General features: G+C 47.7%; 1 protein-coding gene across 2 annotated transcripts in view; it reads left to right on the top strand.

The window, feature by feature from the left end:
• The first annotated feature begins 12,818 nt into the window (after nucleotides 1–12,818).
• The window catches only part of RNF17 (ring finger protein 17), a 585,601-nt gene continuing 584,324 nt past the window's right edge, over nucleotides 12,819–14,095 (top strand). For both annotated transcript variants that reach the window (XM_073583105.1, XM_073583106.1), the window contains exon 1: nucleotides 12,819–12,965. In XM_073583105.1, coding sequence (XP_073439206.1) covers nucleotides 12,914–12,965 — 52 coding nt within the window. In that variant the 5' untranslated portion in view covers nucleotides 12,819–12,913. The remainder of the gene's footprint in view (nucleotides 12,966–14,095) is intronic.

The following is a 14,095-nucleotide window of genomic DNA, read 5'->3' on the forward strand; positions in this document are numbered from 1 at the left end:
GGGCCCCCTCAATTTCCCGTTCCAATTCAGACAAGATCCCTGCTACCACCACCCCAGGGTGCAGAATGGAGGACGGTGGATCAGGGGCAGACACAGGATGAAAACTACAAGATAAGGCGTCAGCCTTGACATTCTTTGACCCTTGACGGAATGTTATAGTAAACTGGAAGCGAGAAAAAAAGCAACCAAAGGGCCTGTCTGGGCGTTAGTCTTTTAGCAGACTCAATGTATGACAATTTTTTGTGATCAGTGATCACAGTAACCAGGTGACTGGCCCCCTCCAAAAAGTGCCTCCACTCCTCAAACGCCAACTTGACCGCAAGAAGCTCTCTATTGCCTACATTATAATTTCTTTCAGCAGTTGAGAACTTCCTGGAAAAGAAAGCACATGGCCTGAGGTTGGTAAGAGTGGCAGGCCCTTGGGACAACACTGCCCCCACCCCCACCACAAATGGTTTGGACGTTTCTGGCTGTACCAACACAGGAGCAGACATAAAACATTTTTTCAGAGTCGCAAAGGCCTCTTTTGCGAGCGAGGACCAATTTCTCACATCCGCACCTTTGCATGTTAGATCCGTGAGAGGTTTGATCACCTGCGAAAACCCCCAGATAAATTTGTGGTAATAATTGGCGAACCCCAAGAAGTGCTGAAGACCCTTAAGATCTCGGGGTTGCACCCAATCTGCAATGGCCTGCACCTTCTTGGGGTCCATGTGAAAACCCTCACAGGATACAATTAATCCCAAAAAAGACAATTCTTGAACACAAAATACACTTTTCTCCAATTTGGCATACAGATGATTTTCTCTCAGTCATTGGAGAACAGTTCGTACATGTTCCAGATGAGAATGCTTGTCGGAGGAGTATATAAAAATATCATCTAAGTAGATAATGACAAAATGACCAATGAGATCCGAGAATACCACGTTGATGAAATTCTGAAATATGGCGGGGGCATTGGTAAGACCAAACAGCATGACTAAATTTTCAAACAGTCCCTCGGATGTGAGGAACGCAGTTTTCCATTCATCCCCCTCCTGGACCCTTATCAAATTATATGCCCCCCGAAGATCCAGTTTAGAAAACCACTTTGCCCCTGATAGTTGGTTACACAAATCGTGAATCAACGGAAGGGGATACGTATTCCGTACAGTAATCCGATTAAGCTCCCGAAAATCGAGACAGGGACATAACCCGCCATCTTTTTTTTTTTTACAAAAAGAAACCTGCCGCCACAGGTGAGACTGAAGGACGTATGTGTCCCTTGCGCAGACTTTCAGCAATGTACTCCTTCATAGCCAAGCGCTCAGGGTCGGATAAATTAAACAGACGGACTTTAGGTAATTTAGCCCCCGGGACCAGCTCGATAGCGCAGTCAAAGGGTCTATGTGGCGTTAACATCTCGGCCTCGCTTTCAGAGAATACATCTTCGAAGTCCTTCAGGCATTCCGGAATACCATCCAGCTCGACAGATGATACAGACACAGATTTAACAGGTTCAACCAGCAGTGCAGATTTATCACAGAACTTAAAATCACTAAACTCCCATTGAACAATCTCCCCCTGTTGGAAGATAACATGGACAATCTATGTATCATAGGAATCACTGAACTCTATATTGAGTTTTTGAGAGCTGAAACCAGATACAAGACTGTGTACCTGAGAAGGCCTATGTTCTTGTGTGTTGTCCTTTTGTTTTAGACATAAGATAAAAGTGCATCTGCATACGAAATGAATACTGGCCCTCCAACATAATAGAAGATATAGGTGCACACTGTGGAGGTCTTGAATGAATAGCCTCTATCCTGTTTGTGACCTATGGTTATCTACATACGTACACAGCTCCTGTGGGTTTCCATTAAGAACCAGTGTTCCTGAGATAGACATCCTGTCTCTGGCCTATGGATATGTATATTGATACACAATGTCTGTGGTGTTTGGATGATAAACTATTGTTCTTCAGATGGACATCTAGTCTTGGCCTAAACTGAATACCCTCAGGCCTTTTGACACCAGGACTTTATCCTAAATACAAGGACACCATCTACAGGAAAATGATGAATACTGCAGCCAATAACAGTGTTCCTATTACAGGAAGATGATTGGATATTTGCCACAGAAGATACCGGAAGAAGGGTGGAGTCATGGGTTGTATGTGGGTGTGAATGTGAAATCTGGGTATAAATGGAGGAAGAATCAAGGCAATTTCTCTCTCTCTCATTATTGCCATGAAGAACCATTGCTAAGTATACTTGTATTACATAGATATTTGTATTTATCTAATTCTAGGACAATGAAGAAAGGTTTTATTGTTATATTATTGATTGAATTGTCTTATTACTATCTTATTTTACTTGTCATTAAATATCTTTGTCATTCTCCCAAACTTGAGTTATTGATTATATAGGAAATATTCAGGAGGGGAATCCACCTCCAACACCCCCGTTTTCCAGTTAATAACTGGGTTATGGCGTTGTAACCAGGGCATGCCCAACACCAACCCTGCAGGTAGATTGTCCAGAACCAAACAACTTAGGTTTTCCACATGAGTAGCACCCACTCTGAGCGAAAACAAGTCAGACATAAAGAGAATTCCCTCCTTAGTGAGGGGAGAGGAGTCAATGGCCACCACCTTGATCGGAACCTTGACCCTAACTGTCCCTATCTTGCAGCGTGTGACCAATTGGGAGTCAATGAGATCAATCGATGATCCGCAGTCCACGAAGGCTGTAGAGGGAAAAGAACAACCGTCCACCAACAGTTCCACATGCTGTAACACTTTAGAAAATGAGGAAAAGGGTACCTGAGGGTTTGAGTAGTCTCCCCGCTGACTACCCAGACCTAGTCGTTTCCCGCCGACCGGGTCGAAGATGGGCAATCAGGACACTCCCTTTTCCAATGTCCCGTTTTACCGCTGTAAAAGCATAACTGCTTGTCCTTCCGGCGTTTCCTCTCTGTATCCTTCAGGGAGAGGGCGCCTATGTCCATGAGCTCAGGGGCAGTCTCTTTTCCACTGGGGAACAATAGAGTCTCCACCTGCATCTCCCCTCTGGCCCACAGCCTGCGGTCCATCCGGACGGCCTGGGTCATGGGGTCCTCGAGAGAGGGGGATGTAACGCCAAGGCATCCTGCAGCCGCTCGGACAAGCCTCTGCAAAAGAGTCCTTGGAGTGCGGCGTCGTCCCAAGAATTATCTCCGGCCCAGCGGCGGAATTCAGTACAAAGCCACTCAGGTGAGCGTTTCCCCTGACAGACACTCATCACCATGTCCTCTGCCAATCGCACTTGGTCAGGTTCATCATAAATGTGCCCGAAGGCCTCAAAGAATGCATTCACAGACACTCTCTCAGGGGCAGTGGGAGGAAGGGAGAAAGCCCAAGCTTGTGGGGACTCTCTTAATAAAGACATAATGACCCCTACCTTCTGGTTTTCATCCCCAGAGGAACGTGGTCTCAAACTAAAAAAAAAAGTTTGCACCCCTCCATGAAGACCCTGAACTCCTTTTTGTTCCCAGAAAAAAGTCAGGCAGTTTAACAGGTAGTTCCGGGGACACCAGAACATCCCTCGCCCCAGCCCCCGGAGACCCAGCAGATAAAGCCCCTTGCACTGTCTCAGAAATCAGCTGCTGAGAATGAGCCAGAGCTTGCTGCTCCAGAGATAAACCCTGAAACATCTGACTCAGATTTTTCATCTGGTCAGCCAGAGACTGTATGGGATCCATAAGGCTGAGATCACAGGTGGCCTTTTTTTGCGTTTCCGCGGCTGTTTTAACCGCGCGATTTTGCCGCGAAAAATAAGCATCCCATGCATTCCTATGGGATTCCGCAATGCTGTGCTAATGCTGCGGTTTTTACCGCAGTGGAATCGCTTTGCGGTAAAAAACGCAGCATGCTCATTAATTTTGCGGAATCGCAGCGATCCCGCACCCATAGGAATGCATTGTTCCGCTTACTTCCCGAATGTGGCTGTGCACACCATGCGAAAAGTAAGCAGAACAATTGCACCCACGGTCCGGAGGAGAGGAGACTGTCCTCCGGGCTGTGGGTACCATACCCCTGTAAAAAATAGAATTTAAAATAAAAAATATTGTTATTCTCACCTTCCGACATCCCGCGCAGCCTTCCTGTCTCTCTCCACGCTCCCGTTCCCAGTAAGCCTTTGCGAAAATGCCCGCGATGACGTCCGTTCTTGCGGTCATTCGCACAACGTCATCGCGAATTACCGCGAGACATCGCGATCCCGCGAGAACGTACGTCATCGCGGGCATTTTCGCAAAAGGGTTACTGGGAATGGCAGCGTGGAGAGAGGAGGGAAGGCTGCGCGGGATGTCAGAAGGTAAGAATAACACCATTTTTTATTTTTTTTATCTTTTTTTACATTTTATCTTTTACTACTGATGCTGCATAGGCGGCCTCAGTAGTAAAAAGTTGGTCACACTTGTCAAACACTATGTTTGACGAGTGTGACCAACCTGTCAATCAGTTCTCCAAGCGATGCTAGAGATCGCTTGGAAAACGCTAGCATTTTGCAAGCTAATTACGCTTGCAAAATGCTAGTTTTTCCGCGGGAAAATCGCGGGAATTTAAAATGCGATTTTCCACGGAATGGAATTCCAGAATTCTCGCTGTAATTTCCGCGAGAGTTCCGCTACGTGTGAACTTAGCCTCACTCTCTGCACAAAAAACTCCCAAAAACTTAACGGTCAGTTATAAAGTCAGGATCCTGCCAGCGCCGGCGTGTGGCCTCCGCTGAGCAGGGACTCACCCGCACTGTAGGGGGGCCCGGGGTCAGGTACAGCCGGAAAGTACAGATACACAGGACCTGTGGACACTGAAGTTTAGCAAGCAGTGAAGGACCTACGGTCTTGTGACTGCAAGGGGGCGGGGCTTAGCATCCTGCTTTCAGAGATGGCAGGACACTATACAGAAATACTCAGAGTCAGGCAAAACGGAGGTCATACACAGAGAGCAGTAAAGTACCAGGGATGAGACAGAATGGATAGTCGGGGCCAAACAGGGGTCAAAACCTTTCTCTTATACAGTATATTGCATATATGGGTGTGCTATTATGTCCATGACAAATTGCTGTGGTGGGGTCTCCCATGGACTTTTTTAGTCCCTTTTTTATTGTCTGATACCTTTCTTATTGTATTTTTGTATGTATGTCAATAAAGATGTGTTTTTTAATTTATGCCATTGTGTGGTACCAGATTCTTTCACTTTTTTGGTTACCATGAAGTGATTACATTTATCGGTGGTATATTACCCTTAATTGGGAGTTGTAATTATTGAGCAACCATTGTGATTGCATGGATATACAAGAGATGCCCTGGGCAATTATTTACTAATATTGTAGCCGCATTGTATATTGGATTGATTACTCCCTATCTTTGATTGTTTGATGTCTGTTTTCTATTCTGATATACTATATATACAGCATTTTCTGTTCCCTATTGATTATTTGGACCTTTTTGTGGTTGGTGTCCCCTTTTGGAGTATGTTTCCTGTGATTGTGTATACGTAGGATTTTATTAATTTTTTAAAATATACTTGAATAAATAATTTAATTTTAATAATTCATGGTTCTCTTCTCGTCAGTGATGGCTTTATTAGCTGTCCTTTGTGATTTATGGCCTGAGCGTGCCAGGAGGCACGCAATGAACAGTGCAGGGACAGCGTGAGTGCAAGGAAGCACAGAGAGCACGGCTGGGGCACTGGCTAACTGGTCGGGCTGAGGCACAGACAGGTGGACACGACTGAGGCGAGCACGGCTGAGGCACAACAGGTGGACACAGCTAAGTCACTGGCCGACGAGCACGGCTGAGGCACAAACAGGCGGGCGAGGGAGGGCCAGGCGCGTGCAAAGGGCACGTGAAGACACCAGGCGAGGCAAAGTACAGAACAAGGAGCGGAACGTAGGCTGAAGCACAGAGCTGGGTACAAGAAAGAGAAGCGGAGCATATGCTAGAGCCCAGAGCCGAGTCAGAGACATAGAGCAGAGTACAGACAGGTAGCGGAACGTATGCTGAGGCACAGAGCCGGGTACAAGGAAAAAGCGGAGTGTATGCCAGAGCACAGAGCCGCATATACAGTAAAGCAAAGCACAGAGTACAAGACAGGGCAAGTGCTAAAGGAGCAAGGAAAGTCAGAATGCAAAGATAAGGCTTAAAGCAGAGCACATTGCCAAAGCGCATACAGGCCGCATGGCGAGGCACAGTACGGAAACAGGCTTGTGCAAGAGAGCACGATAGGACAGAGTGAAGGAAAGAAGCAGAGCTTGTGCTAAAGGAGCACGATAAGACAGAGTACAGAGAAAGCACACAAGGCAAGACACAGGACACAAGGCAAGATACAGGACACGAGACAAGGTAGAGGACACGAGACGAAGTACAGGACAAAGGACAAACATAGGACACCAGCCGAAGTACAAGCACAGAGCGTGTGCGAAGAAGCACAACAGGGCAGAGTGCAGGGGCACAGAATACAGGGAGCAACCGAGCAGACCAAACAGCCTAGCAGGGAAGCAACACGATACTCAGGCCCCGAATATAGGAAGGGGCGGTCTGATATAGTGCATTAGCACCTGCACTTCCGGGTCAGACCATGGGGGAGGACTTCCGGGTCGGATCCTCCAAAACCATAGAGCGGATCGCTGCATCAGGTCCTCCTGGACCATAGAAAGGATCACATGGTCGGGTTCTCCAAGACAATAGAGAGGATTGCTGGGTCAGGTCCCCCTGGACCTTAGAGAGGACCACATGGTAGGGTCCTCTAGTACAATAGAGAGGATTGCTGGATCAGGTCCTCCTGGACCATAGAGTGGACCACATGGCAGAGCAGAGACAGGCGCGCACACAGCAACGGCATGCAGCCATGAGATAAAGCACACATGTGCATAGCAACGGCATGCAGCCATGGTGAGGTACGCGTGCACACTGCTCCAGGGGTCATGCAGTATAACAGACATGACGGGCATGACAGTGTCCCCCATCTTGGGCCTGTTAATTTAATAATGTCCCCCATCATGGCCCCGTTATGTAATAATTTTCTTGATCCTGGGCCACTATGTCCCCAATCTTGGTCCCCATATGTTCCCCATCCTGTACGCCACGTCTCCATCCTGGTTCTCATGTCTCCATCCTGGTCCCATATGTCTTCATCCTGGCCCCATATTTCTCCAGCCTGGTCTCCATATGTCTCTATCCAGGCCACATTTGTCTCCATCCTGGCCCCATATGTCTACATCCTGGTTCCCATATGTCTCCATCCTGATCCCCAATACATCTCCATACTGACCCCCATATGGCTCCATCCTGGTCCCCATATGTCTCCATCCTGGCTCTATGTTTCCATCCTGGCCTGATATGTCTCTATCCTGGCTCAAATACGTCTCCATTCTGGTCCCCATATGACTTCTTCCTGGTGTGACATCCGTCTGCAAGTCTGGGCTGCAGTAAGACAGCACCCCGAGCAACCCCGATACCCTTTACCCCTATACAGGGATCTGGATTTACAGCAGAGCCCAGGAGGCACTGTCTGAATATGAGCAGCGGGCCAGAGCAGGACGGTCGCTAGAGAGGGGTAAAAAACGGACCAAAAGCAAAGTCAGGTATCCGAGTCTTAACCAGGCGGGCAGCAAAAGTACAAAAGCGGCAGACAATAGCGGAGTCAAATTCAGGCCGAAGTCAGAATCATAAACCAAGTGGACGGCAGAGGTACAGAATCATTAGGCAAAAGCAGAGTAAAATTCCGGCAAAAGTCAGAATCATAAACCAGGAGGACGGCAGAGGTACAGAATCGTTAGGCAGTAGCAGAGTCAGAAATCCAGGCAAAGGTCAGAATCAACTATAGTAAATCACAAAGTTGCATGCAGGGGAACCAAGAATATATCCAGCAGCTTGCAAGCCCAGTCCCAAAGTATTTGAGGGATCAGGTCATCTCTCACAGGCTCCCGGCCTGCTGATGTCATCAGTACCGCCGCCAGGACCAGACCCGATGATGATGCACCAACCCCTTCATGACTGACAGAAGAGCGGAGTCTGCGTCCACTAGACGTCTGCACAGAAGCCCTTTCACTGTTGCCGCCATCACTCGGGCGTGAACCACGGCGCCTCCCAGTGACCGAGGCAGGAACAGCAGGCCCTGAGTTTGACAGTGATGTGTCAGTCCGGCGCCTCCTGGTGGCCGAGGCATGGACAGCATGCCCCGAGCCTGAGGGCGGCGTGACAGTCCGTCGCCTCCTGGTGGCTGAGGGCGGAACAGCAGGCCTCGCGTCTGACGGTGACGTGACACCTGGTCCCCATACGTCTCCATTCTGGTTCCCATATGACTCCATCCTGGCTCCACATGTCTCAATCCTGGTCCCCGTAGGTCTCTATCCTGGCCTCATATGTTTCCATCCTGGTCCCGATACTTCTTCATCCTAGTCCCCATTTGTCTCCATCTTGATCCCCATACGTCTTCATCCTGGTCCCCATACGTCTCTATCCTGGTTCCCATAGGACTCCATCCTGGCCTCATATGTTTCTATCCTGGCCCCAAAACATCTCTATCTTGGTCCCCATACATTTCCATCCTGGTTCCCATATGACTCCATCCTGGTCCCCATAGGTCTTTATCCTGGCCTCATGTTTCCATCCTAGTCCCCATTTGTCTCCATCTTGGTCCCCATATGTTTCTATCCTGGCCCCATATGTCTCCATTCTGGTCCCCATGTCTCTTTCCTGGCTCCATTTGTCTCTATCCTGGTCCCCATTTTTCTCCATTCTGGCCCCGTAGTCTCCATCATGGTCCCCATATGTCTGTCCCCGATATTGCGGCTTTTGAGTAAAAAAAAAGTTTCTTCTTATCTGACTGCGGTCCAGCGACATCCTCTTCATTTTTCACATACGGTAAGGATGGGCCAGCGCAATGGCAGTGACGTCATACTGCGGCGACATGCGCACTAACGTCAGCTGTCGTCCTCTGATTACCTGGCATCTGTGATCTATTGGAAAACCACTCATAAACGACCACAGATCCGATATAAAAAATATATCTTTATTAGGACATATAAACAGATCCTAGACGCCCCCTGACGAAGGACGAGCTTCCGAAACGCGCGTCGGGGTACACGCGCGGTCTCCCTTGAGACTCCTCACCTACCACCGTCTATTTTGGTAACAATTACCGGTTCTATTGCTGTCTTTCATTTTGAGTAGGGTAGCAATCACCACTATATAATGGCTATAGAGGGTGAGGGTTTGAGAGATTTTTTCTCAATGGTTTTTGCATCTTCCTCGTAAGGCCCGTCTGTATAATATATGTAATGGTCATAATGAGGATGCTATATCACCATTTGGTGCTATATGTTCATAGTGATACCCTTTACCCACTATTATAGCGGCTTTTTGACAACATGTTCATGCTACATTATTGTCTCATGCAGCGTTTATGTATATACACATATATATTTGTTTACATCTATTTATTGGTCATATATAGATGTGTATATATTATGCTATTAGGACTGGTTGATTAAGGAATAAAATATAGTGAGTATTGAGGGTATTATGAGATAGTGTCCCTATTGTACATTCATTTTGGTGAGGATAGTTCAATGTCCTTGTTGGACTATATTATTTTTATGCTTTAGGGAGGTCTGCCGTGTTTTCCATGGTGCGTGGATTAATTTTATGCACTTTCAAGCACTGTTTTGTCTAGGATCTGTTTATATGTCCTAATAAAGATATATTTTTTTATATCGGATCTGTGGTCGTTTATGAGTGGTTTTCCACTCCCCCCCTTTTTCATAGTTGCTTTCAGCGACTGATCTATATTTAGGTCCAACACAACAGAGGAGGCATCTAGGTGTAATTTATTATGCCAGGAATATGTCCTCCTGGTCTGATTGTGTTTATGAGTATTCTATTTTATCTGTGATCTATTGCATTGCAGGAAGCCAGTGGCTTTCTCTACCGAAATGTATTTCAACTGAATGTGCGTCCAAGGATGCACATTCAGTTGAAAATGTGGGCCAGGGAACCGGATTCTTGCCGGTTTGGGGAACTGCCTGCTATTTTAACAAGCTGTTCCACCAAACTGGGGAAAACTATGTTAATCCCACCACTGTTTGTACTATATCCTGCGATATACAGTATAGGGAAAATCATAGTAACAAGATGGTAGTGACAGGGTCTTCGGCTGTCTCTTGGCTGCCATGTTAGTGCATAGGCATCCAAATGAGTGAATTGACAGATTCACTTGCCTAAAAGAATGACAGGAGCATTTGAGAGGTTAAACAGCCAAGATCGCAGCTAGCTCTGATCGCTATTGTTAAATGCTGGTGCCAGCTGTGTGACATGACCCCCTGAGCCCACGCCATACACTCGCAGCTGGGATAGGTCGCACTTTGAGAGTGTTAAATCTGACGCATCGGTCTCCAGATCTGTCCTAACATTAGCAAGTGCTCGAATTTAACACATAAAAAAGCAAAAAAATGAAACCAATCATTTATGAACCACTTTGTGTGCACAGTAGGCAGGTACGGCCATTAGCTTATGAGGGTTTCTGGGAAGGGCATTAGTTTATGAGGGGCATTAGAATATGAGCGCATTAGGTAATGAGGGGCATTAGCATATGAGCGGCATTAGGTAATGAGGGGCATTAGCTTATGAGGGGCATTAGCTTATGAGGGGCATTAGGTAATGAGGGGCATTAGCTTATGAGGGGCATTAGGTAATGAGGGGCATTAGCTTATGAGGGGCATTAGGTAATGAGGGGCATTAGCATATGAGCGGCATTAGGTAATGAGGGGCATTAGCTTATGAGGGGCATTAGGCAATGAGGGGCATTAGCTTATGAGGGGCATTAGGTAATGAGGGGCATTAGCATATGAGCGGCATTAGGTAATGAGGGGCATTAGCATATGAGCGGCATTAGGTAATGAGGGGCATTAGCTTATGAGCGGCATTAGGTAATGAGGGGCATTAGCTTATGAGGGGCATTAGGTAATGAGGGGCATTAGCTTATGAGGGGCATTAGGTAATGAGGGGCATTAGCATATGAGCGGCATTAGGTAATGAGGGGCATGAGGGGCATTAGCATATGAGCGGCATTAGGTAATGAGGGGCATTAGCTTATGAGGGGCATTAGGTAATGAGGGGCATTAGCTTATGAGGGGCATTAGGTAATGAGGGGCATTAGGTAATGAGGGGCATTAGGTAATGAGGGGCATTAGCTTATGAGGGGCATTAGCTTATGAGGGGCATTAGGTAATGAGGGGCATTAGCATATTAGCGGCATTAGGTCATGAGGGGCATTAGCTTATCAGGATCATTAGCTTAAGAGGGGCATTATCTTATGAGGGGCATTAGTTTATGAGGGGCATTAGCTTATGAGCCGCATTAGGTAATGAGGGGCATTAGCTTATGAGGGGCATTAGCATATCAGGAGCATTAGGTAATGAGGGGCATTAGGTAATGAGGGGCATTAGGTAATGAGGGGCATTAGCTTATGAGGGGCATTAGCTTATGGGGGCATTAGGTAATGAGGGGCATTAGCTTATGAGGGGCATTAGGTAATGAGGGGCATTAGGTAATGAGGGGCATTAGCTTATGAGGGGCATTAGGTAATGAGGGGCATTAGCATATGAGCGGCATTAGGTAATGAGGGGCATTAGCTTATCAGGATCATTAGCTTAAGAGGGGCATTATCTTATGAGGGGCATTAGTTTATGAGGGGCATTAGCTTATGAGCGGCATTAGGTAATGAGGGGCATTAGCTTATGAGGGGCATTAGGTAATGAGGGGCATTAGGTAATGAGGGGCATTAGCTTATGAGGGGCATTAGGTAATGAGGGGCATTAGCATATGAGCGGCATTAGGTAATGAGGGGCATTAGCATATGAGCGGCATTAGGTAATGAGGGGCATTAGCTTATGAGGGGCATTAGGTAATGAGGGGCATTAGCATATGAGCGGCATTAGGTAATGAGGGGCATTAGCTTATGAGGGGCATTAGGTAATGAGGGGCATTAGCATATGAGCGGCATTAGGTAATGAGGGGCATTAGCATATGAGCGGCATTAGGTAATGAGGGGCATTAGCTTATGAGGGGCATTAGGTAATGAGGGGCATTAGCATATGAGGGGCATTAGGTAATGAGGGGCATTAGCTTATGAGGGGCATTAGGTAATGAGGGGCATTAGGTAATGAGGGGCATTAGGTAATGAGGGGCATTAGGTAATGAGGGGCATTAGCATATGAGCGGCATTAGGTAATGAGGGGCATTAGCTTATCAGGATCATTAGCTTAAGAGGGGCATTATCTTATGAGGGGCATTAGTTTAAGAGGGGCATTAGCTTATGAGCGGCATTAGGTAATGAGGGGCATTAGCTTATGAGGGGCATTAGGTAATGAGGGGCATTAGGTAATGAGGGGCATTAGGTAATGAGGGGCATTAGCTTATGAGGGGCATTAGGTAATGAGGGGCATTAGCATATGAGCGGCATTAGGTAATGAGGGGCATTAGCTTATCAGGATCATTAGCTTAAGAGGGGCATTATCTTATGAGGGGCATTAGTTTATGAGGGGCATTAGCTTATGAGCGGCATTAGGTAATCAGGGGCATTAGCTTATGAGGGGCATTAGCATATCAGGAGCATTAGGTAATGAGGGGCATTAGCTTATGAGGGGCATTAGGTAATGAGGGGCATTAGGTAATGAGGGACACAGTGACTGCGTGAGAGCGGGAAATGACGCCACACTGAATCGAGCAAACACCCCAGGTATAAGGCGCCATACTAAATTCCCGCCCTGGGACGGTCACGTGACACAATAACAGCGGAGTGCACAGATTTGTCAGTCAGAGGAAGGCCGCGCACTTGATCACGTGGTCTCTCCAGCGCGGAGCGGGAAGAAACAGCAGAAGAAGCAAAATGGCCGATGAGGAGTTGACCTCTGACTCTGATAGCTGCCATGACTTCACTGGTAAGATGGCGGTCCTAGAGGCGGCGGTTTAGTGTGGTGTTATCCTGGTATATATAGTGCTAAGTCTCGGAGTGTCTAAGCAGAGGACGCCACTACCCGCCCCTGTGGAGATAAGTGCGTGTCTAAACCATTCACATTTCAGCTGACATGTTTGCAGTGCGGCCTGGATATGAGAGCTGCGCTGTGATTGGTGGATGTGCTCTTACAGGCTGGAGTAATGGACCGTGTGCTGCTACATTACCTCTTATCTAGTCACTGAGCGTCATGTCCGTATTATAGGGCTGTGGTAGAGCCAGGCCACTGCTGAGACCCCACACAATGCTGCAGCCTGGGTCTTGCTTCCCTGTACCTCTTTACTACGGTCTGGCGCAGAGGCGTAGCTAGGAGTTCAGCTAAGTGGGTGGGGGGGACATGTCACTTCAAAAGTGTAACTTTGCATTTTCAGGAGCTATTGGGCTGCAATGGGCCCATATAACGCCTCTATATGTACTGCATGAGGCTCCACACAGCCTCCCTCTATGTACTGCATGAGGCTCCACACAGCCTCCCTCTATGTACTGCATGAGGCTCCACACAACCTCCCTATATGTACTGCATGAGGCTCCACACAACCTCCCTATATGTACTGCATGAGGCTCCACACAGCCTCCCTCTATGTACTGCATGAGGCTCCACACAACCTCCCTATATGTACTGCATGAGGCTCCACACAGCTTCCCTCTATGTACTGCATGAGGCTCCACACAGCTTCCCTCTATGTACTGCATGAGGCTCCACACAGCCTCCCTCTATGTACTGCATGAGGCTCCACACAGCCTCCCTCTATGTACTGCATGAGGCTCCACACAGCCTCCCTCTATGTACTGCATGAGGCTCCACACAGCCTCCCTCTATGTACTGCATGAGGCTCCACACAGCCTCCCTCTATGTACTGCATGAGGCTCCACACAGCCTCCCTCTATGTACTGCATGAGGCTCCACACAGCCTCCCTCTATGTACTGCATGAGGCTCCACACAGCCTCCCTCTATGTACTGCATGAGGCTCCACACAGCCTCCCTCTATGTACTGCATGAGGCTCCACACAGCCTCTCTATATGTACTGCATGAGGCTCCACACAGCCTCCCTCT

The sequence above is a fragment of the Dendrobates tinctorius genome, unplaced genomic scaffold (assembly GCF_039654945.1).
Source record: "Dendrobates tinctorius isolate UK_male_01 unplaced genomic scaffold, ASM3965494v1 ptg000075l, whole genome shotgun sequence".
In the NCBI taxonomy this organism is placed as follows: domain Eukaryota; kingdom Metazoa; phylum Chordata; class Amphibia; order Anura; family Dendrobatidae; genus Dendrobates; species Dendrobates tinctorius.